The sequence below is a fragment of the Salmo trutta genome, chromosome 20 (genome assembly GCF_901001165.1).
Source record: "Salmo trutta chromosome 20, fSalTru1.1, whole genome shotgun sequence".
Taxonomy (NCBI): domain Eukaryota; kingdom Metazoa; phylum Chordata; class Actinopteri; order Salmoniformes; family Salmonidae; genus Salmo; species Salmo trutta.
Window position 1 is genome coordinate 19,763,015 of NC_042976.1, and position 25,134 is coordinate 19,788,148.

At 42.3% G+C, this 25,134-nt stretch overlaps 1 protein-coding gene across 1 annotated transcript in view; it reads right to left on the minus strand.

Annotated features, from left to right (window-relative positions):
• Positions 1-25,134, minus strand: part of ttn.2 (titin, tandem duplicate 2) — a 189,878-nt gene that overhangs the window by 66,000 nt on the left and 98,744 nt on the right. The window contains exons 75-120 of the mRNA XM_029702494.1: positions 24,219-24,361; positions 22,544-22,667; positions 21,401-21,667; positions 21,197-21,294; positions 18,549-18,717; positions 18,056-18,322; positions 17,608-17,874; positions 17,104-17,382; positions 16,582-16,990; positions 16,301-16,425; positions 15,916-16,182; positions 15,556-15,825; positions 15,135-15,437; positions 14,714-15,016; positions 14,441-14,628; positions 14,143-14,257; positions 13,762-14,046; positions 13,501-13,652; positions 13,162-13,309; positions 12,785-12,962; positions 12,574-12,695; positions 12,180-12,467; positions 11,766-12,062; positions 11,469-11,655; positions 11,205-11,320; positions 10,813-11,112; positions 9,660-9,959; positions 9,465-9,570; positions 9,181-9,377; positions 8,733-9,038; positions 8,353-8,631; positions 7,874-8,173; positions 7,415-7,717; positions 6,763-7,320; positions 6,344-6,646; positions 5,887-6,186; positions 5,395-5,691; positions 4,796-5,080; positions 4,131-4,424; positions 3,743-4,042; positions 3,305-3,613; positions 2,887-3,146; positions 1,220-1,649; positions 744-1,049; positions 311-492; positions 17-146 (exon numbers count right to left, since the gene is read on the minus strand). Coding sequence (XP_029558354.1) covers positions 17-146; positions 311-492; positions 744-1,049; positions 1,220-1,649; positions 2,887-3,146; positions 3,305-3,613; positions 3,743-4,042; positions 4,131-4,424; positions 4,796-5,080; positions 5,395-5,691; positions 5,887-6,186; positions 6,344-6,646; positions 6,763-7,320; positions 7,415-7,717; positions 7,874-8,173; positions 8,353-8,631; positions 8,733-9,038; positions 9,181-9,377; positions 9,465-9,570; positions 9,660-9,959; positions 10,813-11,112; positions 11,205-11,320; positions 11,469-11,655; positions 11,766-12,062; positions 12,180-12,467; positions 12,574-12,695; positions 12,785-12,962; positions 13,162-13,309; positions 13,501-13,652; positions 13,762-14,046; positions 14,143-14,257; positions 14,441-14,628; positions 14,714-15,016; positions 15,135-15,437; positions 15,556-15,825; positions 15,916-16,182; positions 16,301-16,425; positions 16,582-16,990; positions 17,104-17,382; positions 17,608-17,874; positions 18,056-18,322; positions 18,549-18,717; positions 21,197-21,294; positions 21,401-21,667; positions 22,544-22,667; positions 24,219-24,361 — 11,412 coding nt within the window. The remainder of the gene's footprint in view (positions 1-16; positions 147-310; positions 493-743; positions 1,050-1,219; positions 1,650-2,886; positions 3,147-3,304; positions 3,614-3,742; positions 4,043-4,130; positions 4,425-4,795; positions 5,081-5,394; positions 5,692-5,886; positions 6,187-6,343; positions 6,647-6,762; positions 7,321-7,414; positions 7,718-7,873; positions 8,174-8,352; positions 8,632-8,732; positions 9,039-9,180; positions 9,378-9,464; positions 9,571-9,659; positions 9,960-10,812; positions 11,113-11,204; positions 11,321-11,468; positions 11,656-11,765; positions 12,063-12,179; positions 12,468-12,573; positions 12,696-12,784; positions 12,963-13,161; positions 13,310-13,500; positions 13,653-13,761; positions 14,047-14,142; positions 14,258-14,440; positions 14,629-14,713; positions 15,017-15,134; positions 15,438-15,555; positions 15,826-15,915; positions 16,183-16,300; positions 16,426-16,581; positions 16,991-17,103; positions 17,383-17,607; positions 17,875-18,055; positions 18,323-18,548; positions 18,718-21,196; positions 21,295-21,400; positions 21,668-22,543; positions 22,668-24,218; positions 24,362-25,134) is intronic.

The window sequence follows — 25,134 nt, forward strand, 5'->3', positions numbered from 1 at the left end:
CATGTTTATCACTGACCGAGAACATTGACTCTGACATTGACGTGTTTCTGTCCAGCCTTGTTCTTGGCTGTGATGGTGTATCGTCCAGAGTGGGTCCTCAAGCACACAGGTACAGTGATGTTTGAGGTAGTATCAGTAGATTCAAGCTAAACAAAGGAAAATTAACTCATTACTCCTGGTAAGAAAGGTCAAATCGGCATATTTATACATCAAGGTCAGACAACATGATTATTTTACTACTTATAACAAGGGTTATGTGTTACTTCCTCTCTCCTTGATGTATGATAGATGTATCTGTACTATGCCTTACCTCTGAGTCAACTGGAAGGACATGAAGGCGATTCTTCTTGTGGGTCTTTGCTGGTCCAGTGAATTCCCAGGTAACCTTAGGAACGGGACGCCCTTTGATGATGGCAGGGATTCTGAAGGAATGACCAGCCCGGACGCAGAGCAAATCTTCCACAACGCAATCGATATGGATTTTCGGCTCCACTGTGACATAAAAAGGCATCATTAAAACAAACAACAATAAACTTGTGACTACTGGTTAAAGGAAAACTTCACTCCAAAACTATCTTTTAGTATTTTCTCCAAGAGTCAAATTTGTTTTGTATGTGTTCTGTATCATATGATGCATCTATGAAGGTTTTTGCTTTACTGAAAGCGGTTAATCTTTAAAACTTGACTGCTGACTTGAAAAAAACAAATTTTTACAAAATGGATGAATAAGTAGGTCTAATTACCATGTACGTCCTCAATTAGGACTTCTGTCTTGGGACTTGGGTCAGACTCGCCGATGTCATTAACGGCTGTGACTCTGAACTTGTAGTGTTTCAGCTCTTTGAGACTTGGGACAGTGATCTCAGTGGTCTCATGCAGAGTCTCTAGATCAGTGATTCTGTTCCAAATAGAAGAGGCTTCATCCTGGATCTCAACAATGTAACCCTTGATGGCGCTTCCACCGTCTTTCTCTGGTGGAGACCATGTGAGGCTGACGCTGTGCTTGGTTTTGTCTGCGACCTCTGGTGGTGCTAGCATGCCGGGTTTCACTGTGGGGCACAGAGGGAAAACATCAAGGTCACCATCTCTGGTTCTTACATGGCATCCCTGTGTCTGTCAATAGGGCACATACCGACATATTCTTCCAAACAATTTCCAAAGCAGCTAAAATAATAGTCATGTTCTTGTAACCTGTAGAAAAAGGGAGAATGATACTTACTAAGAGGGTCCACTGCGTATGCAGGATCGGAAGGTCCACTGGGGGGTCCAATACCGGCAATATTGACAGCCATGACACGGAACTCATACGCAGACCCCTCGATCATACGAACGACCTGGAACTCCCAGCGCTTAGGAGCACGCTTCGTCACCGGAGCCTTATTCACCCGGGCCCAATAAGACGAACCTTTCTCCCTCTTCTCCAGCCAGTAGCCAGAGATAGTGGATCCACCGTTGTCTCGTGGAGGGTCCCATGTCACAAGCATAGAGGACCTGGTGTGCTCTGCGATCTTAGGTTTCTCTGGAGGACCAGGGAGTCCGTACAGATCCTTGATGACGGCTGCCTCTGTCTCGCAGGCGTTACTCTGTCCATACCTGTTCTCTGCTCTCACTCTGAACTGGCACTGGCTACCTGTTTCCAGATTCCAAACCTTCGAAAAGACATTTGGAAACATTTAGTAAATCATTAAATGATTCAATGAAGTCCACTATTAGCATTCATGATACTGTTTCGACCTATTGCAACCTATGTCACTGTTGTTTCCTTTGATATACAGTATATAGAGAGGCTGACAAGATTTGACATAGGATCCTCAAAAATGTATACAGCTGCACCATAGAGAGCATCTTGACTGGCTGCATCACACACACACACACACACACACACACACACACACACACACACACACACACACACACACGTCATTTGCTACTGCTACTCTATTCTGTAGCCCTTTCCTGAAGTCAAATGAGCAAATCGCCCCCTCTAGTGGCCTCATGGGTGTAATGTTTTTTATATTTTTTATAATTAAGAAACATTTAAAAGAAAACGCTGAAAATCGGGTGTTATATGTCAAACAGTTATGTTATATTTCAGTCTTCTGTGAGGGAAGCACACACAAAATTAATTACATTTCAACTCTATATCTGACAAGTAGATTTGTTTAAGACTACAAAGAAAAAGTAGATTTGTGTGATCATGATTTAGCCCACTGCTGTAAAAGGTTACTTTACTCTTATTATTATCTATCGTGATGACTACAGTAGTCACTTTATCCTGCGTTCATGTACTGTACATATCTACCTCAAATACCTTGTACCTCTGCACATTGATCTGGTACTGGTACTCCCTGCACATAGCTCTATTCTTGTTAATTTTAATCTTCTTGTGTTACTATATTTTTTTTTTTACTCTGCATCGTTGGGAAGGGCTCGTAAGCGTTTCACGGTAAAGTCTACACGAGCTGTATTCGGCACATGTGACAAATCAAATTTGATTTGAGACAACATGTTATATGACTCCATTTAAGACATTATAAAGTCTTCACAGGTTCAAAAATGTGAAAATGAACTGGGGCATTCCTACCCGGACCCTACCTAAATAAATACATTTTAAAAAGATAGAGACCTGGTCCGAACAGACCTAACCAGACCTGACCCCGGTCGGGTCCAGACCCAGTCCAATCCGTATCAGGGAAACAGCAGAAAAACATTTTTCCCCCTACATTATTAACCGGAGCTGGTCTCTGGTATTCGGGTACAGGTGGAGCAGTGAAGACCTCTACCATACATGCTTAATGCCTGTTATTAAGCATTATACCGGCAGGTTTTAAGTAAAATGTTACCAAATGTTATATCAATGTTTCATGTTTTCACACATATACTGACCCCGAATCGTTTCTCAATGATGCTGTTGGTGATCACCGTCCATACAGGAATGGGTCTAGGCTCAGGCTTAGGTTTAGGCTCCTCATCCTCCTCATCCTCATATTCTTCTTCAGGTTCCTCCTCAGGAAGAATGTCCAGCTTCTCAACAATGTAGTTAGTGAGCTCACTTCCTCCGTCGTCCTCTGGCGCGTCCCAGGTTAGCTGGCAGGACTCAGCCTTGATGTTACCAATATTCACATTCCTAGGTGGCAGAGGACGGTCTGTGAACAAAAATTAGATGAAAAATAGGTCAGAAAACAGTCAGTCAACTACAATATTTTCCTTTTGTTAATTTTTATGTTATTTTTCTTGCAGAAAAGTGAGCTAATTGCTTTGTCTATACTGATTCACTAAATATACATAATATCAGATCACTTACCTAACACCTTAACCTTGATGGTGTGACTAGCTGACCCAAGACGGTTGGAGGCAATCACTGTAAAGATGCCTTTGTCCAGTCTTGCTGCTGCAGGGATACTGAGCTTGGTATTGCACTGCATTCTGTTTATCTCCTTGGTGTCCATCAACAGAGTCTCAGTGGGCTCTACAATAATCACCTCATCCTTCAACCATTCAACCTTGGGCATTGGAAGACCAGTCACCTCAGCAGGGATTTCAATAGGCTCTCCCTTCTTGACAGTGATGGCATCTCCCTTGAAGGTCTTCAACATCATCACAGTAGGAGGAACTGAAATAGAAGGAGCAATTCAGTGACAAGTTTATTCAATTGAATTCAGTCCAATTAAATTAAATTCAATGTGTTTACTATTTTAGTATATGGGGGAAAAAACAAGAACATAGAACTAGGAGGACTTACCTTCATCATCTTGAATGACAATGGTGAGTGGAATTCCAGGTTCACTTGGTCCAATTAAATTGACAGCCTTGACACGGAACTCATACATAAACAGCTCCTCGAGGTTCTCGACGGTCATGAAGAGGTCCTTGCATATCTCTGTGTTGCAAGGCTCAAATGCTGGGGCATCGTGCTTCTTCTTCTCAACAAAGTAGCCCAAGATTGGACTGCCTCCTTCATTGCGGGGAGGTCTCCAGGCAAGGCTGATGGAAGTCTTTGTCCTCTCAGTGTAGTGGAATCTCTCAGGTGAAGTTGGTGGAGCTTCAATGAAAATATAGTGATTGACTTCTATTAATGATCTGACCTGCACAGAAAACATTCTCATGACGCAACAATATGTAGACATTACCTTTGGGATCCACTGCAGCAATAGGGCCCAAATCAACGGGAGGGCCACAGCCAAACTTGTTCTTCGCTACGACCCGGAAGATGTACTCCTGTCCTTCAACAATACCCACAATCTCACACTTAGATGAGGGTGTATCGATGGGCTGTCTCCATGTGTGCATCTTGGGATCCCTTCTCTCAATGATGAAGCCGGTCAGATCACTGCCGCCATCGTCATCTGGATCGGACCAGTTCAGAATCATCAGTTTCCTGGTTACCACCACAGGCTTCAGGTCCAGCACAGGCCCGGGAACATCTGACAGAGGATAAGTCAAAGTGTTACATTCAAGTAAAACAACACGTGTGTAAGTTAGTAAGTAGCTTTGTCTGAGCCAGAATGGCCCACAGTGCAGGAGCCTATCTCCTGTATCTATACAGTGAGGCAGCTTGAAGAACACCCCTGGACAGGGTGCTAGTCTACAACATGTAAGGTGACAATTATTATTATTTTGATAGTCCCCAACAGATGGTTTATAGATGTTCCACTAACTATTAAAAACTATTCAACTAACTATCCACTAACTCTAATCCTAGCTTTACGTCATCAAAGTACATCCAAATGTGAAATATGCTCAAAATGTTCTAGTGATGTCATATAGCTAATACAGAATCCATCAAAATACTTACCCATGACTTCAACCCTTGTCCATGTAGACTTGATTCCACTACTGTTCCTTGCACTGATCTGGTATTTGCCAGGATCCTTTCTTGTGGCAGCCTTGATACTGAGAATGCTTTCCTTTCCAACATTTTCTATCTCGACGTGGTCTTTGTCCGGTGGACCGTCATCTTTGGTCCATTTGATGTCTGGAGGAGGTCTACCAGTGACCAGGGCAGGCAGAATCAGTGGCTCCCCAGCTCTGATCATTACGCCGTTCCTCACAGTGAGATCCAGCTCCACCACTGGAGCCTCTGTAGACACAATCAACATTCATCAACGTTAGCTAAGTTGTAATAATAATAATTCATGGGACTTATATAGAGCTTTTCAAAAACCCAAAGACGCTTGAATACTTTCATGGAGACTAATGAAGGGAGGACGACTAGTAGTAATGTCTGGAATGGAATGAATGGAACAGCAGGATTTGATACTATTCAATTCATTCCATTCCAGCCATTACAATGAGCCCGTCCTCCAATTCAATGTTACACAAGCCTCCATTGTTGTATTGTATTAAGCATACATTTGTTGACATTGTAATCTTTCTGATTACTGTTTACTATACCTTTAGGATCTCTGACAATGACTGATTCGGTCAAGCCAGGAGTTCCTTCACCGGCTCCATTGACTGCGATCACACGGACCAGGTACTTGGCTCCCTCTCTGACTCCATACACAGTGAAGACCCGGGTCTTCCAGGGTCTCTCTGTGGAGCGGGACCAGTCTTTGGTGCCTGCTACGGTTTTGTCAACATGGTATCCCAGGATGTCTCCACCTCCGTTGGAGGCAGGAGGATCCCATTCCACGTCGATGGAAGACTCAGTGGTGTCAATGATTCTTGGGAACGGTGGCCCAGGTGGCACTATGAGAGAAACACATCAACGATGACATATTGTATTTGATCATTGCTAGATAATGGAACTTGAATCATAATGAATCAGTGTTGTATTATATTATAGTGTATTGATTTGGTCTATTTTGTATGCTTAACCTCACAAAATGAATTTCCATGCAAATGGACAATAAAAGGTATGGTATCATAATCTTGTTGACTTACATATTGGATCCTGGCATGTCATAGGATCAGACGGGATGCTGAACTTCCCAGGCCCAGCTTGGTTCTCAGCAGCCACCCTGAAGATGTATGTCAAACCTTCCAGTAGGCCTTCCACGTTAAGTTCCGTATCCTCCAAAATAACCCGGTTGACTCTGGTCCAGTGGGTGCTGTTGATCTCACGCCGCTCCACCCAGTAACCCAGAATGGGGCTGCCCATGTCATTTGGCTCCTCCCAGCTAACCAGCATGGAGTTGGCTGTGATGCCATCAATCTCAGGTTTCCCAGGAGCCTCTGGTGGGTCTAGAATAAGAAGTTAAAATCACAGTTGTAAGAACAAAGTACAATCTAACTAACGCAGTTGAGAAAAACTGGTTGAACTGACATCGTTGTTACAATCTGATTTGGAATGTTATAAGCTTCAATGTCATGATAAAACTCTTAAAAATAAATGCTTTACCAAATGGATTCTTGGCAATAAGTGGCTTAGAAATACATGGTGGTCCAGGACCAAACTTGTTCTCAGCAGTGACCCGGAAGATGTACTCCTTCTTCTCTATCAGTTTGGTCACGGGGTATCTACATCCCCTGAGCGTTGAGGTTACGGTGATCCATCCGATCTCCACCTTGGAGTTGTCCTTTTTTTCCAAGGTGTAGTTCAGGATCTCACTGCCACCATCATCCATGGGAGGATCCCACTTGCAGATGACAGAGGTCTTCCTGATCTCCTCAAACCGGAAGTTGATTGCAGGTCCAGGTGCATCTGTAAATAGTAAAATAAGTGGTTTTATATTAGATTTCCAAAATGTGGTTGAGCGGCAACAACCCTACAAAATTAATAACAAAACGTATAAATGTTAAAAGAAGATGATACCTCACCTAGCACATTGACTTCACAAGTTGCAGAGGCAATACCATGGTCGTTCTCAACCTTGATAGTGTACACTCCGTGGTCACCCCTGATGGTGTCCCTGACAATGCAAGAGGATTCTCCCCTCTTCTCGTCATGGATGGTGAGACGTTCCTGGAGGGTTGGGTAGTCAGGGAGTTCCTCCTCCTCAGGCTCCTCATGGGCAGGCTCTGCAGCTGGGGCCTCAGTAGCTGGGACCTCAACCTCTCCCTCCTTGACTTCCTTCTTTTCTCCATCTTTCACCTCCACCTTTTCACCCTCCTTTACTTCTCCTTCCTTCTTTTCTCCTTCCTTCGCTTCCTTCTTTTCCTCCTTCTTCGCTTCCTTCTTTTCCTCCTTCTTCTTCTTAACAATGGGTTTTTCTGGTCTCTTCTTCATGGCTTCTGGTCTAATGACCACGTCGTTCCTGTACCATGTGATTTGAGGGTATGGGGATCCAGAGATGTTGGCGCCCAGTCTGATCTGAGCACCTCTCTTGATGCTCATACCGGACTGCAGGCTTCCACTGAGGAACACCTTGGGTGTTTCTGAAAAGAAAACAAACACATTTAGAAATGACAAATTACCGGTCTGAAAAATCGTAGCATAGTGATGGTTTGAACAAGATGTATCCTTCCTTACCGACAGCATCAGAAGCCTTCACCATTGGTGTGCTGCGTGATGGGTCACTGACTCCGGCAGCGTTCTCAGCTCGTACACGGAACTGGTATTGTTTTCCCTCCCTGAGATTCCTCACTGTGTAGGACAGCACAGGCACAAGGAAGTCGTTGCATCTTGTGAAGTTCTCATCACCCTTCATCATCTTCTCCAGAACGTAGCCCATAATTTTGCAGCCTCCGTCATACATAGGAGGTTTCCATGTGAGGGTGATAGTCTTGGAAGTAGGGTTGTGGGTCTCAACATCCAATGGAGGGTCAGGGCTCTCTTAAATGTTGAACAAGGAACATTTCATAAATTCAATACATCTCTTCTGAAATGTAGGCATGCTTGGAAAGTAAAATTCACTTTAATTGTGAGCAAGAGTTGCATCTGTTTTTCAATCAATGTATCCCTTGGACACAAAATAAATATTTCACTCACGCTTCTGATCCTCCGGAATCACAGGGTTGCGGAGCTCAAGATACTCCCCACCACCAATCTTGTTGACAGCTTTGACCTGGAAGTAGTACTCTCCATTGGGGATCAGATCCTTGACAGGCCAGCTGACCTTGTTCTCTCCAGACATCATGTTGACGTAGGTCCTCCGGCCTGCCTCTCTGCGCTGTAGCACATAGTGGAGAACAGGGCTGCCACCATCATAGTTGGGAGGATCCCAGGAAACCTTGCAGGAGCTCTTGGTGATTTCATTGGCAACAATGTCTTTGCAGGGACCTGGCAGGCCTGTCAAAATAAACATGGATATGAAGAGTCTATCTTGATAGTTGTAGTATGCCTGTACTAGTAACCAAAATTTCAAATATTTTCTGGATCAAATATGTAAAATGTAATGATTACGCTATTAGGGACACCATGGAATATAATAGTATAGTAATATAATAGTATTTGACACTGAAACGTACCAACAACTTTAACATTAATTGTTCCGCTGCTAGCTCCAAGGGAGTTTTCCAGGGTGACCTTGTACTGGCCAGAGTCTGCATGCAGACAGCTCTCGATCTCCAGGTGACAGGAGAGGTACTCCTGTCTGAAGCTCATTCTCTCATCGTCCTTCAGCTCCTTTCCGTCTTTGTGCCAGGTGATCTTGGGCTTGGGTACTGCTCTAAATGGGATGGGGAGATGCCACTTCTCTCCCTCAACAATCACGATGTCCTTTGTTTGAAACTCAAGGGTTGGGATGCCTTCATGAGGGAAAAATATAATCAGATATCAGTATTTCATGCATTTCTGGGAAGACTATTATTATGGAATGGGAAATATACATTATGGAAGGTTAACTTACAGTCAGGGTCCTTGGCATAGACCTTCTCAGAGATATCAGATGGCTCACTAACGCCAACAGAGTTGATGGCACGGACTCTCAGGACATATGGTTTCTCTGGGGTGATGCCCTCCTCTGTTTTGTATTTGAGCTCCTTGATTGGGCGAGAGTTGATTCTCATCCACTTCTCAGTACCAGCCTCACACAGCTCGATATGGTAGCCAGTTACAGCACTGCCACCAGTTCTCTCTGGTGGTCTCCAAGCAATACACAAATGGTCTCTGCTGGCTTCAGTGATATGAAGCTCAATTGGAGGAGAGGGTGCACCTATAAAAGGCAATGCAGAGACAATAATTATAATCTTGGAGATGTGGGTTGCTTCATTGGGAACTAGACAATACCTAATAAATGACTCATGCAAGTCAAACAAATGTAACCATAAAACACAGTTTTCACTTTAAAAACCCACCTGTTGGATCTTCAATAGCAATGATTTCTGTTGATTCACTAGGATGTCCAGCACCGGCCTCATTCTCAGCGCGGACCTGGAACTGAACCTCGGTTCCTTCAATGACATCTGTCACTCTATACTTGCAGTCATCACCTGAGGTCTTACCACACTTTACCCAGCGGGTGCCAAGTTTCTCCTTCTTCTCAATGGAGTATCTGATGCACGAAAATATTCCCAAATGTTATAAAAATGCTTATATGACAATATGACACTCCTAAAAACTAAAGTTGACCAATCTTTACCTCAGAACTGGTCTGCCACCATCATTCTTGGGGGCGTCCCATTGCAGGTCAACATGTCTCTTTGACACGCCATCGACAGAGAGATTATATGGTGGTCCAGGGGTAGCTGAAAATAGGAAACAGTACTTAGCAACCTATGCATGTTGTAAGTGAACAACAGTTACAGAATACTATACGCATAAACTATGATCTTACTATAAGTATCTTTAGCCATAATGGAGTCTTCCAGTTCACAGAATTCACTGGGTCCAACAGCGTTCTCAGCAGCCACACGGAACACATAGAGGGAGCCCTCGTTAAGTGGAGTGACAGTGTACTTCAGCTCCTTCACAGTGGTGTCCACTGTCTGCCAGCCCTTACGCCTGACATCCCTCTTCTCAACAATGTAGTTGGTGATGGGTGAACCACCATCCTTCTCTGGTACTGTCCACTTCAGCTCAGCACTGTTCCTGGTGATGGTGATGACATTCATCCAGCGTGGGGGTGTAGGAGGATCTGGAAAATGAATTGACAAGCATGAGTCATCAGAAACCATCAACTCAGCTAACCAACCATGACACACTGAACAGCTTCAGATGGAAACTATCTCAGTCTGTGTGTCACAATGGACACCATATTCCCTATATACAGATGTAGGATCTTAATTTGATCACCCTGTTGCAGGAGAACTTTCCTGTAATGCAGGAAATGTAAAACATGTAATGTATTTGAGGTTTAAAAAGGCTTCTGAAGTTTCCACTTTGAAATGTCAGACTTGATTTTCCCTTACGAAAAATGTAACAACCCCTACAAAAATGTTAATTGATTATAATCCACATAATAATTCACATTTCCTGTTGCTGCAGAATAATTTTCCTGCTGTAGAAAACTGGCTCAAATTAAGATCCTACATCTGTAGTGCACTACTTTTGACCATAGCATTATAAACGGAATAGGGTGCCATTTGCTTGGCTATGAAAAGCCAACCCAACATTTACTTCTGAGGTGCTGACCTGTTGCAACCTCTACAACCACTGTGATTATTATTTGACCCTGCTGGTCATCTATGAACGTTTGAACATCTTGATGAACAATCTGGCCTTAATGGCCATGTATTCTAATAATCCCAACCCGGCACAGCCAGAAGAGGACTGGCTACCCCTCAGAGCCTGGTTTCTCTCTAGGTTTCTTGCCTTTTCCTGGCTCTCTAGGGAGTTTTTCCAAGCCACTATGCTCCTACATCTGCATTGCTTGCTGTTTGGGGTTTTAGGCTGGGTTTCTGTATAAGCACTTTGTGACATCTGCTGATGTAAAAAGGGCTTTATAAATACATTTGATTGATTGATTTGGGACACAGTCAGTAACTTACTGAGTCTCTCCTTGCACAGAACTGGATCGCTAGGATCGCTGGGTTCACTCTCCCCAGCGATGTTGACAGCAATGACCCTGAAGGAGTACTCCTGTCTGTCCATCAGGCCTCTCAGGAAGTGCTCCAGGATATTGATTCCCTCTGAAACACGGACCCATTGCTCAGTTCCACTCTTCAGGAGTTCAATGATGTAGCCCTCGATCTTGGCGCCACCATCGTGCTCAGGCTTTGTCCACTGCAGGAAGGCAGAGGTCTTTGCCACGTCTTTTACGGTTGGCTTACCAGGAGCCCATGGAGGATCTGTAAGAATAGAAGACATGTTGTTTTGGTCAATGACATCACATTTCATAAACGATCAATGGTCTGTTAACTAAATTTGTTGGAAGTATTACCAATAGGATCCTTGACCAATATCTGGTCAGTTTCCTTGCTTGATTTTCCAGGTCCGGCGAGATTCTCAGCCATGACTCTGAACTTATACTTCTTCCTTGTGGGTAGTCCTTTGACTCTGCAAATCAAAAACAATCAAATAACCAACCCAACCATCAAATGAATAGCAACAACCAGAAATTAAATCAATGCGGCCATTACTGCCTTCAATTACCAAAATTGAAAAAATACGGTGTTCATTACCTAAATGTATTCTAGCGTCTTACCTGTATGTTGTGTCTGTGATTGGGATCTTGTTGCATCTGATCCATCTGTTCTGATCTGGTTCGAACCTCTCAACCCAGTATCCAGTGATAGGACTTCCACCATCCTCTTCAGGCTCATACCAATTCAGAGTCAGGCCATCTTTAACAATATCAGAAGGCTCCAGCTTGGTTGGTGCACCAGGAGAATCTGAAAAACAGTTAAAGACAATTTTAGAAACAACCCACTGCACAAAATAATACTAGAAAGGAAATACCATTATATTGCCTGGACTAAATACAAACATAAACTTAACATACCGAAGGCGTATCTGGCAATGATTGGCATATGTTCCGCTGGCACACCAATACCAAACTGGTTCTCAGCGAACACTCTGAAGATGTATTCCTTGAAGGCCGTAAGGTTGAGGGCCTTGTAGTTAGTCTCTTTGACAGTGGAGGAGAGCTTGTGCCATATTTCGCTGTCTGCGGCTCTCCTCTCCACAATGTAGTTGGTGACCTTTGCACCTCCATCATCTCTGGGAGGGTTCCAGGCCAGGAAACATGACTTGTTGGTGATCTCAGAGATATCAAACGCAGCTGGAGGACCAGGCTTATCTGTTCAAGACAAATAGAAAACAATGTTAGAACATTAAAAAATATATTTTTTAAAGGAGTGTTTCCTCAGAAAAAGGTTAATCACTCCTCACAAAAAAAGCTAACAAAATAGGGTACCTAGAATGTTGACGTCAATGGTTGTAGTAGCACGACCACAGCTGTTGTGGGCTTCAATGATGTAGGTAGCTGTATCCTCTCTCGTTGTCTTGCTGATCGTAACGACGGAGTGACCAGGCTTGTCGTCAATAGAGACTCTATCGTCTCCCTTCAGGACCACATCACCCTTGGTCCATTTCACTTTAGGTAAGGGTTTTCCAAGAACATCAGCTGGAAGCTCGATCTTAGATCCGGCTTTGACGGTCAGTCCAGCAAGACACTTGACATCCAGAAGAATCTCTGGGGGGTCTATACAGAAAATGTGTTATACAGATTAGACAGAAACATATTTCCGCCACTATGCAGGATTATTCACAATACATATACCAACGTGGAGCATTTATACAAAACATACCTTTAGGATCAACAGCCAATATCTCATCTGTAGCCTTGCAGGGTTTGCTGGCACCTAGTCTGTTCAAGGCCTTCACGCGGTAGGCATACCACTGTCCCTCAATCAGACCAGTCACTTGCAATCTAAGAGAAAGTAAGATGTTGGTCTTTCAAAATGAACAAAATCATTTTTAACAACAAACTTGGAGCCTTTTTTCTGTAGTTCCACTTACTTAAACTCAGGGACCTGATCTCCGCAGGATTCCCACTTGTCTGTGCCACGCTGGCATCTTTCTATGTTGTAGCCCTTGATTCCGGTGCCGCCGTCCCACTTGGGTGGTTCCCAGGTCAGAAAGATGCCAGATGCTGACTTGTCCCTCCATTTCAGGTTCTCAGGTGAGTCTGGCACAGCTATAATTCAAATTCCAATTATGTAAATGACTAAAAACAGCTATAATTCAAATTACAGGTATCTCAATGATTGAGAACAGCTAGAATTCAAATGACAGGTATGTCAATGACTGTGACATCAAAACAATAGATTAAGTTCCCTTCACTTGTGTGCACAGCATAGGTATTGTCCTTGCTACTGTACTTAGCGAATACTTACTGGCAGGGGAGGACACATTGACTGGCTCGTCAATGTAGGCAGGCTCTCCTGGGCCACACTTGTTGCAGGCAGTAACCCTGAACAGATATTCTTTGCCCTCAACAACATCAGTGACAGTGAACTCCTGGTCTTGAACACCAGTGATCACCTGGAGAAAGACAGTCAGTGACATGTGTTATTATATTTATCTTAATCATATTTCATGTATAACAGGGTACAAGCTGTGGCCAAAGAAAGAGTACAAAATATTGTTTGTCCCAACCGGGACAAAGAGGACTAAATAAGTAAGTTATTACATGTATATTGCTGGGTGGTTTGAAGACTTATGTTCATCCATACCTTGACCCAGGTCTTGCGGGATACGTCACGTTTCTCAATCTGGTACCCAGTCAGAGGGCTTCCTCCATCATGCTCTGGTGCCTCCCACATCAGGTGCACATGCTGTCTGGTCACCTCGGCAACCTTAAAGTCTTTGGGTGCACTTGGGGATGCTGAACAAATAGAAAAAGAGAGATATAAAGGGAAAAGTAGGGACTTGCAGTTGACAATATCAAGATACAGTATGTTGTGTTTCACCACAAGGCTCATCACGTCACTTACCGATAACATTGACTTCAACCTCTCCTGAGCAACTGGTAATATCATTCTCCAGGGTCAGAGCGTATACACCTCTGTCTGGACGCACACTTGGAGTGACGGTCAGTTCTACGTAGGTACTCTTTGTAATCATGTAAACACGTTCACCAGCAGTGAGCTCCTTATCAGCAAAGCTCCACTTTGCCTGTGGTGTGGGATATCCAGAGATAGGGACACGGATAGTAAGGGGATGGGGAACAATGACCTCAAGGCCATCCTTGAATCCACCCAGGTCCATTGTGGGGCCAACTGAAGATAAAAAAATAATGATAATTGTTATGACAAATGCACAACATTTAAAGTGATGAACTTCGTCAAGGTCAGTTAAAAGTTAACCAAATGTACCATGTGTATCATCAGCCAGCATGGGTCCCAGTGTGTTGGATGGGTCAGACACTCCAGCTGCATTCTCAGCCATCACTCTGTAGTTGTATTTCTTGCCATATTTCAGGCCAGATATCTGAGGAAAAGAAGGAAGAGCCCCATTCAGAGTTGAGATAAGTGTGAGCAACTCAGACTTCCAAGTAAATTAATGTCAATGGGAGACTTCCATTCACTCAAAACGTATGACAATTACACTACCAATATGATATGAAATCTCTAAGAAACCATTTAGCAACTTTTCATCTTATTGGATAAATACCTTGTAGGTGAGATCCTGGCAAAGCCTGGCGTTGCATCTGAGCCAATGGTTTGTTTCGTCCTCACACCTCTCAATGATGTAGCCAGTGATCATGCTGCCTCCATTCTTCAATGGGGTCTCCCATGTCAGCTGGACTGAGTTCTTATTCTGTTCTGAGGGCACCAGGTTCTGTGGTGGGCTTGGCCTCTCTGGGATAACAAAAACAACATGTTAAAACAGTGCATACATTTCAGTAATCACATTTCAGAAACTAAAATAACTGAAATAACTCACCAATGGGGTCCATGATCTTTACTGGATTGGTAGCAGCGCTTGGCTTTCCAATGCCAGCCTTGTTTTCAGCCTTGACACGGAAGATGTATTCCTTGTTCTCAATGACGTCATTGATGATTGCACTGCGGTCTGTTGCTTTACTGATCATAGCCACGGCCCACTTCACAGAGGTCCGGTCACGGGACTCAATTATGTAGGAGGTGATCTCAGCCCCTCCATCAGACACTGGTTTTTCCCAGGAGACTGTGGCTCCAAACTTACTCACGTTTCCAACACTCACATCCTGAGGAGCATCAGGAACATCTGAAATATAACACAAGGTTATAATTCACTTTTCTGGTAGGCAGTTCATTGTTGAAAACTGTTACAATGAACAAACTTATACTGTATGAGGTGATACAATATGAAATATTTTGCTTACCAAACTTGTTCTTGGCATAAACACCAGGTTTCTCTGTCTCAATATTTGGTCCACTGCCCACTCTGTTGCGAGCAGAAACACGAAATAGGTACATGGATTCCCTCTGGAGTCCGGTCACAGTGTATTCTGGAGCGTCAGAGCGGTCAGTAGCAAGAGTCCAAGTCTTGCGCTTGACGTCACGCCTCTCCACCACGTATGTAATGATCTTGCTGCCACCGTCGCTCTCTGGCTCTTCCCAGGCCAGGCTGACCTCACCATCGGCGGTGTCAAGCACTTGAAGACTCTTCACAGGTCCAGGGACATCTGTGGAAGACAACAATACATTCATAATTGGAATCCATGAACAAAAACAGATTCCAAGAAAAATATCCTTCCCAAGAAAAATCTATTCAAATACAAGAATGGATTGAAGGCAACTTACCAATGACATCCAGATTAATGAATGCCTCTCCCTGTCCATGTTTGTTCTTGATGACAACCTTGTAACGTCCTTGGTCGGACTTCTTAGGGTCCTTCAGCCTGTACTCTGTCCTGTCTCCAACAGTGTGGATGTTGTCCTTGGGTAGGCTGACATTATCATAGTACCATTCAGCTTCAGCTTTAGGATACGCACTGTAGGGCACGAACATGACGATGGGCTTTCCAGCATCTGTTACTAAGCTCTGATCCATAGTCTTGATATTTGGCTTAGCTGTAGAGGGATAAACAATTATAAGATCAAAGAATAAAAGGATAGCTGTATTGTGGAATCAGAGAGAATATAAAAGTTAAGGCAACCTACCAGCCAGTTCCAATTTGGCTCTGGCATCCTTGTCTTTGGCGATGATTCTGTACTCTCCTTGGTCCCGAGGCCTGATCTCACATACCTGGAGTCTGTGGACCTTGCCCTCGCTCATCATCTGGTACTTGTCACCCTGGACGATGGTCATGTTGTTCCTCAACCATTTGACCTCAACTCTGTCTTTGTTCAGCTCAACTTCATATACAACATCTGAGCCTGGAGGCTCAAACACATCCTTTGGTGGTCTGACGATCTCAACTGCACTCTCTGGAATAAACATTACACACAGATAAAAAATATAATTAGTGAAACATTAATTCATACAGAACAGTTAGAATAATGGACACTCACAAACAGAATCATATAACGAATTCAAGAGGCTTGCCATCAATGAAGAGATGGGCGTGTGATCTCTTTTCATCTACGCCACAGGAATATTCACACTCATCATCTGGTCTGCACTCCTTGATATGCAGCCTGCAGGTCTTGCCCTCTTTTTCAAAGACGTATCTTGTAAAAAACGAAAATGGATTATGTTACACTACGCCTTTCATTATTTCATTCAATTCCTATGGTGGCCCTTAGGGGAAAAGTAGCTTTTAAGATTTAACAGTGACAGTAAAGCAACAGGGACCGTGCCTCATAGCAGTTTCAATGTGTTCCTACCTGGGTCCCTCTCTTATCTCACGTCCATTCCTGTACCATTTCACCTCAGCCTTCTCCTTGGTGAGTTTGCAGATGAACTCAGCATTCTCAAACTCGGGGATGGTCTGGTCTTTGAGTTGTGCAGAGAAGTCAGTGGGGGCTTCACTAATGATAAGCTCAGCTGTAGACTTGTCATCACCAGCGATGGCGGTGTATTCACCTTCATCAGCAAGAGTACAGTCCTTGATGGTCAGTGTGTGCTTATATTGGTCCAACCTGTAGATTATGCGTTTGCTGAAGGTGATCTCCTGACCAGCTTTTGTCCATTTCAGAGTAACCTTCTGCCTGTTGACCTTGCAAGAAAAGCTAACAGTCTTCTTCTCCTGTGTGTCGCAGTCCTCAAGAGGTACAATGATCTTCAGACTCTCCTCTGTAGATAAAACAAAAAAATTATTTTGTCATGTAGCTAACTTCAAACAAAAATAAGACATACTACTACATCAAATTAGCCGTTGGTAGAATCAATAACAAAACTATGTTCACCTTTTACTGTAAGTTTGCCAGAGCTCTTGGCATGTTCACCACGTTGGTTTGTCAATGTAATAGTATAGTTTCCTTCATCTGACTTCTCAGCATCCTTGATCCTCAGAGAGAACACATTGTCTTTCTGGATCATGACAAACTTGCTGCTCTCAAACATGGTCTCCTCGTTCTTCAGCCACTTAGCTTTAGCTCCCTCAGTGTTCACCTCGCAGTTGAAGATGATCTCTTGTCCCTCTTTGGCTTCTGTGTCTTTGATTGGTGTATTGATCCTGAGTTTTTCTGTGGAAATCAAAATTAAGGAAGTTAGTAGATGGAATTAAATATTTCGCCAAGGCTGCCTCAGGTAATGCCACACAAGAAGATTTTAGAAGATTACTTTACAGCCCAATTGTACCCAAAGGTCTAACAGAAAATGTACCTTATCTCAACCCCTCCAAAAGACACAAATACACATACAGGTTGGGGAGGTTGTAATAGAAAAGAAAACCAACATTGATGACCTACCAAGAACAAACAGATCAGCTGTAGCTCTGGTGGTGCCAATGAGGGCAACATAGGCTCCCTCATCCTTGGGTTCAGAGTTCTTGATAACAAGTATTCTTCTCTTGCCATCACAGACAATGTCATACTTGTCCCCTTTTTCTAGCTCCTTATCATCCTTCATCCATTTGACAATGAATGTGTCTTTAGAGACTGAGCAGACAAACTCAACCTTTTCTCCCTCAACCACCTCCTGACTCTGAGGCATGGCGATAAACTCAGCGGCCAATTCTAGAAAAACAAAAACAGATTACTGTATATGCTCTTATTTACACAAATACTTTACCTGCATCCCATGATTTGATTTTCCTAACGGTACTGGTGTGTAGCCACTACCCAGGATATTTCACTTTCTCCACCTGACAGCCTTTAGGTGACTAAATTAAACAGAGCTTATGTCTGATTCCATTACCATTTATTTTCAGGTTTCCAGTTGTCTTTGAGCTGGACAGTTTGCAATTGTACTCTCCAGCATCATCTGTTTTGAGATCCTGGATGATAAGTATCCTCTTCCTGCCGTCTACGATCTGATCGTATCTTCCTCCCTCAGGAAGTTCCTGGTCTTCCTTATACCACATGACATCAGCATCGGCCTTTGACACTTCACAAATCATCTTCACACTGTCTGCTTCTGTTCCCTCCAAGTTAGACAGGTTCCTGGTGAACGTAGCTTCTTCCTCTGCAAAGGAAATACCATATAACCGTCAAGGAAATATATTATGATAAGTCGATTACAGTATATGACATCAAAATTAATCTCTTTTGCAGAGTCCCAAATGGCATATAAGTGCAGTACTTTTGACCAGAGCCCTATATGGGCCCTAGTCAAAAGTAGTGCACTATATAAAGAATAGGGTGCAATTTTGGATGTACCTTTTGAGACAGAGAAAGTTTGCCAGACTCACCGACGACTGTAAGCATGCCGGAGGATTTGGAGACCTTCGCATCACATTCATATTCTGCTTCATCATCGAACACTGATTTGTGGATGATGAGGATGTGTTGGCAACCTTTGGCAATTATTTCATATTTCTTTCCCTTTCTGATTTCACTGCTGTCCTTCAACCAACGGACCTGTTTCCAGAAACAGTCATAAAACCAAGACTACAATGATGGTATAATACTTTGAATAAGTAATGATAAAGACTATGACGGAAACAAAGGGAGTAAAATGTAACAGCACACTAGAATGAAACACAGTGTAAGACAGGAAAGACAACTAACTCTCAGTCTTAAAGGTCTTGAACAGTCATTCTGAAAAAGTACTTTTTCTCTCATGGCTAAATACCAGGAAATTTGAAAAGACAGGCTGAGTGGGTGGGGATCTTATATTCATGAGCTGACAGCTCATTGAAACACATATATCAAGCAACTTGGATGCAGTGAGCAGTGTTGCAGTAAAGTCATCAAGCTAATTTGGTCATACTCAAAAACACTGAAATTGCATCAATGATATCAATTTAATTTTATACACCTCCCGTTTGGCATGCCGCTTGTGATGCAGTTCACAGCAGCACTGACGGATGTGTTGACTTGACAACTGCGTCCGAGTTTTGAATGACCCACCCACCCTTTTGTTCCATGCTGGCTGAAGACCTAGCTACCAAGTAACTAGCTAACACAGACACAGATGAAGGGGGAAACATATAAGTATATTTACCATTGATGAACAGGATAAACACTTAATTATATTGGCTGACACCGTACAGTAAAATGTTGGCACCAGTAGAGTAGCTTCTAGCTATATAAACCACACCCCTCTGCAAAAACACCTTCTCCAATATTGGTTCTAAAATTAGTGTTAAGGTGATGTCTTAATAATGAATCCAAGTGTTTGACATGGGGGAGGGGACCAGTAACATTATGATCAAACTTTATCAATGTACACTACCGGTCAAATGTTTTAGAACGCCTACTCATTCAAGGGTTTTTCTTTATTTGGACTATTTTCTACACTGTAGAATAATAGTGAAGACATCAAAACAATGAAATAACACATATGGAATAATTTAGTAACCAAAAACATGATTCATTTGAGAATAGCAACCCTTTGCCTTGATGACAGCATTGCACACTCTTGGCATTCTCTCAACCAGCTTCATGAGGTAGTTACCTGGAATGCATTTCAATTAACAGGTGTGCCTTCTTAAAAGTTAATTTGTGGAATTTATTTCCTTCTTAATGCGTTTGAGCCAATCAGTTGTGTTGTGACAAGGTAGGGCTGGGATACAGTCAGTCAATACGGAAAATGTCAAGAACTTTGAAAGTTTCTTCAAGTGCAGTTGCAAAAACCATCAAGCGCTATGATGAAACTGGCTCTCATGAAGACCGCCACAGGAATGGAAGACACAGAGTTACCTCTGCTGCAGAGGATAAGTACATTAGATTTACCAGCCTCAGAAATTGCAGACCAAGTAAATGCTTCACAGAGTTCAAGTAACAGACACATCTCAATTGTTGCAAAGAAACCACTACTAAAGGACACCAATGAGAACAAGAGACTTGCTTGGGCCAAGAAACACGAGCAATGGACATTAGACCGGTGGAAATTTGTCCTTTGGTCTGGAGTCCAAATTTGAGATTTTTGGTTCCTACCGCCGTGTCTTTGTGAGACGCGGTATGGGTGAACGGATGATCTCCGCATGTTTATTTCCCACCATAAACCATGGAGGAGGAGGTGTGATGGTGTGGGGGTGCTTTGCTGGTGACACTGTCTGTGATTTATTTAGAATTCAAGGCACACTTAACCAGCATGGCTACCACAGCATTCTGCAGCGATACGCCATCCCATCTGGTTTAAGCTTAGTGGGACTATTATTTGTTTTTCAACAGGACAATGACCCAACACACCGCCAGGCTGTGTAAGGGCTATTTTACCAAGAAGGAGAGCGATGGTGTGCTGCATCCGATGACCTGGCCTCCACAATCCCCCGACCTCAACCAAATTGAGATGGTTTGGGATGAGTTGGACCGCAGAGTGAAAAAAAAGCAACCAACAAGTGCTCAGCATATGTGGGAACTCCTTCAAGGCTGTTGGAAAAGCATTCCATGTGAAGCTGGTTGAGAGAATGCCAAGAGTGTGCAAAGCTGTCATCAAGGCAAAGGGTGGCTATTTGAAGAATCTCAAATATAAAATATATTTTGATTTGTTTAACACTTTTTTGGTTACTACATGATTCCATATGTGTTATATCATAGTTTTGATGTCTTCACTATTATTCTACAATGTAGAAAATAGTACAAATTAAGAAAAACCCTTGAATGAGTAGGTGTTCTAACACTTTTGACTGTTAATGTAGAAGCAACAGTCATTTTTCATACTTTGGTCATCGTACTTTGATCTGGTTTCCTTCAAATATAAACCAAGCAATTTCATGAAAAACATGATTTTGACTATTCATAACCTTTAATATTATATTTTGTAATTCCACATGCAACTATATTATATTATTATAAAAATAAGAAGCTGTGTTTGAATGTGCATGTATTGTGTGGGGGGTGGGGAGAGTGGTAGGGTGGGGGAGGTGAGGGGGGAAGGGTCAGAAATCAATACCTTGGCATTTTCACGCGATACTTCGCATTCAAATCTGGCAGATTCCTTTTCTTTGACCTCAACATCATGGAGTGGCTTAGAGAACTCAACATGTGGAGCTGTAAGGACGCAGTCATATAGTGTTACTACACTAGTATGGCAAATACACCAACGTCTTTACAACAAACAAACTATATGAAAGGTTTTAATCAATACTTTACTTACGTTCAACGTTAAGGAAGCAAGAGGTTTTGAATTCTGAGGCGTCGCAGGTAAATGTTTTTGAATCATCAAGAGTGCAGCCATGAATGATGAGTTTTCTCATGCGGCCGTCGGCAACAATGTCATATTTCTTCGTTTTGCGGATCTCCTGTCCATCTTGGAACCAACTGACCTCAGCGTTATCCCTGGAGACTTCACACTCCAATGTAGCAGTGGCCTCTTCCTCAACTGTCTGGTCCTCCAGAGGTTTGGTAAACTCAACTGGTGGTTCTGTGAGGTCACACATTAATTACACTTCACTCGTGCTTTACATATTGTAACAGCTTAGGAAGCCAACAAAATAATTTAACCAAATTCTATCACTGTCACCAACTACTTTTATTGTTATAGTCCTTCTTAAGATTAAGTGGCCTAAAACCTATGTTTTGACTTTGTACTGTAGTTACAGTTACAGTGTAGGCTACACATTACGTTACATAATTCCTTCAACCTGTTTGTTATTTGTACAATTACACATTTACACTTTTCATACATTTGTAAACAAACTTAACATCGTGGGGACACCTTTCTTCCTTCTAAAATAATTGGTTTAGATCACACCGTTATATTGTGATATTGCAAGGGATATCGCTATATCGTAATTATGCAAGGCATATACTGTTTTATACTTCTTCAGTTCTTCTTAGGAACACTTATGTACTGTTACAAAAACATACATGACTGTGTCTCACAGGCTCTCAACTCATATTTAATGCATACTTCTTTACTGATGGGCAATCAACTGTGGATGGGATTCCCATTGAATTCAGACTGGTTACCTTGCATTTACATAGGCAGGTGGAGTATGTTACCATGAACCTGGTCTATATAGCACCTTCCATAGTGGTTTATCAGTCCAATATGCTTTATAGTGTAAATATTTTAACTATATTGTAGTTTAACCTAATCATATGCACAATATCGAACCACCAATGAATTTGAAGAAATCAACCAATTAGGACTTTCGAATCTTGATAATTATACATTTGGAATGGAAAAAGAAACCAAATCTCCATGGGGGGCAAGAATCCCAACAACAACAGCAACCAAACACCACAAACAGTAATAGCAACCTATCATTCACATAACACACATAGATTAACCTACCATTCACATGTAGTCTGGCCTCAATCTGGAAATCCTTTGCAGTGAGTTTAATTTCTCCATCTTCTGAAATCTTGACATCTCTGAGAGTCAGAGTGTGAGTTTTGTCTTCTGCTCGGGTGACCACCTGTGCAAATCAAGCAGTTTGATAAATCAGATGGACGGTGATAGCTATGCAGGGTCAAGCTATTTACTTCTTTCCGTGAATGAACATCAGCAGCTGGTGACAAGGGACCGAAGGCTCCCTGAAGGGACCCTAGGCTCAATTTTAACTCCAGTTTCACCCTGACTCTTCCCTTTTACCAGAGGTTTGGTAAGGTGGTTAACTAAGACCACATTTCCCCAGTCCTTTACAGTGGGTGTTCCTCAAAGTCAACATTTTCCTCTTGAATGTAAACAATATAGGCCCACTTCTTATGGTGCAGTGGTACAGCAATCACAGTCAACATAGGTTCTATATTTTTTCCTCATTACAAATAGTCATGATATGCCTAATAACAATGCAACTACGTGAAAACATGTAGACCATGGCAGTTCATTCACAGGCTTTGACAAATGGTTACAGTATATACAAGTATATACAAGGTATTTAGCTGTCTCTGTTGCAAGGTAGACTATATATATATATTTTAAACTTAACTTTAAAAAGCCACTTTAAAAAAAACACCTTCAGACTCTTATATTGTTATTATAACAGTGCAAATGACACCACATGCAATATTTTACAAACAACATTTGACAGCATAAATCATCATGTTTTGGACTATTCAGCCATAGCCACAATAAAAGAATAGCCTACATATTCAGAATATATTATTCTAAATGTACGATTTTTAGTGGAACAAAAGTAATCACCGTTATCCTCAAAATAATCAAATGTTCGCTAACATTGTGTATGGCAACACATCAAATTATCAAGGATGTGAATTCAATCATCATTAAAATAGGTAATAGAACCCATATAACTGTATGTAACTGAAGGGCAAACCAGGCTATGCAACATCGTAAATCAACCTATCATATAACATTTTCACACCTCAAACACACTGGAATTAATTAAATAACTAGGCTAGACAATATACATAGGTATGTAAGGACCTAACAGATAATTCAAAGCAATTCAAAGCCAATTTCTACATGAAATTACAACACGTTTCAAATTTAAAAATGATAACTGTCAAATAACTCTTCAAGCCACCTGCCATTGGACACACACACTTGAAGCAGTTAAAAATAACTAGAAGAACGCTTGCAGGGCAGAAAAGCCCTCCTGCGTTATCTCAAAACCCGGATCAAATCCCCAACTGGAATCCTGATCCTCACAGGTCCTTATATGCAGAAAGCATGTAGGTTGCACAAGAGAACATTAAAACCAAAATGTAAATAATGCAACATGACAAACTGGCTAAGATCCATTTAAATTCAAGACAATTTGGAATAAGATTAAGTAAAACAAAGGACAATGTTTCGATCTTGTTAAAACATTAAAAGTATTTGGGATATGAGAATATGTTATAATCCAGGTAGTAAATTCCATGAGAACAGGTATTTGTCTGCCATATTGGAAAAACTGTTGTTCATAAGTACAAGTCTTGGCATGTTTCCATATCAATTACTTGAGGGAGTGTCAGTGTTGTGGTAACATAAATATTTCAGATGATACAGTATAAACACTTACTCTGTCACTTGGCTCCAACTTTGTACCCCCTAAGAACCATTCCACAGCAATTCCTTCATATGACAGTTCACAGTCGAAAGTGGCGGTCTCCCCAGCAGTAACAGTAACATCCTTGAGAGGCCGCAGCAGGCCGATCACCCGTGCTTTAGATTGAGGAGAAGACATTGTTAGTCACTCCCAAATCCCAAGATAAACCTAATTGCTAATCCTCATTTTGCGGATGCCCTGACGGCTGGCCACTGCTCTGGAGTTCTGTAAACCACCAGGACAACTGATAGGACTAGCGCAGAGGGACTTGACATTGGGGGGCCTTCCTCATTTGCATACCCGGTTTCCTTGAGATGTATATGGTCAGCAAAAAACTTTGAGAGGCAGGCATGTTGTAGCCCTGCCAATCACTAACCGCCCACTCTAGATAAGGCATGTGGATTCTAAAATAGCCACAACACCTGATTGGCCTTTAACCCACCCCCTGCCAAACCACCGGCTAGGCAATCTGTCCCTGTCAATCAACCTCTCTGAATTTTGGGGGTACGCTGTTACCCAACTTTTACCCCAAAAATGGTTGCATCATGGCTAAGTATTGCATTGCATAGCAATGCCTTGGGTGTTTTGCAAGCAAGTAGATATTTAGATATATAAAACGTGTGCCAGAATTGAAATCCAAACCTCAACACTTTTTATGACACACTTATTTAGATAGCTTTAGTCCTCCCTTGTAAAACTTTTGACACCTAATTAAAAGGGGCTGTAAACGCCGACTATACCCTCATCTGACAGCTCTGGGGTTCACTTTACTTCAACCAACAGTTGGGAAATGTATCATTGAAGCCCACCAAAAAAACAAATGAACTGATCAAACGTTTTGTTGGTGGCCTACTTGCATATTTTACAGAGTGTGACTTTAACAAATAAG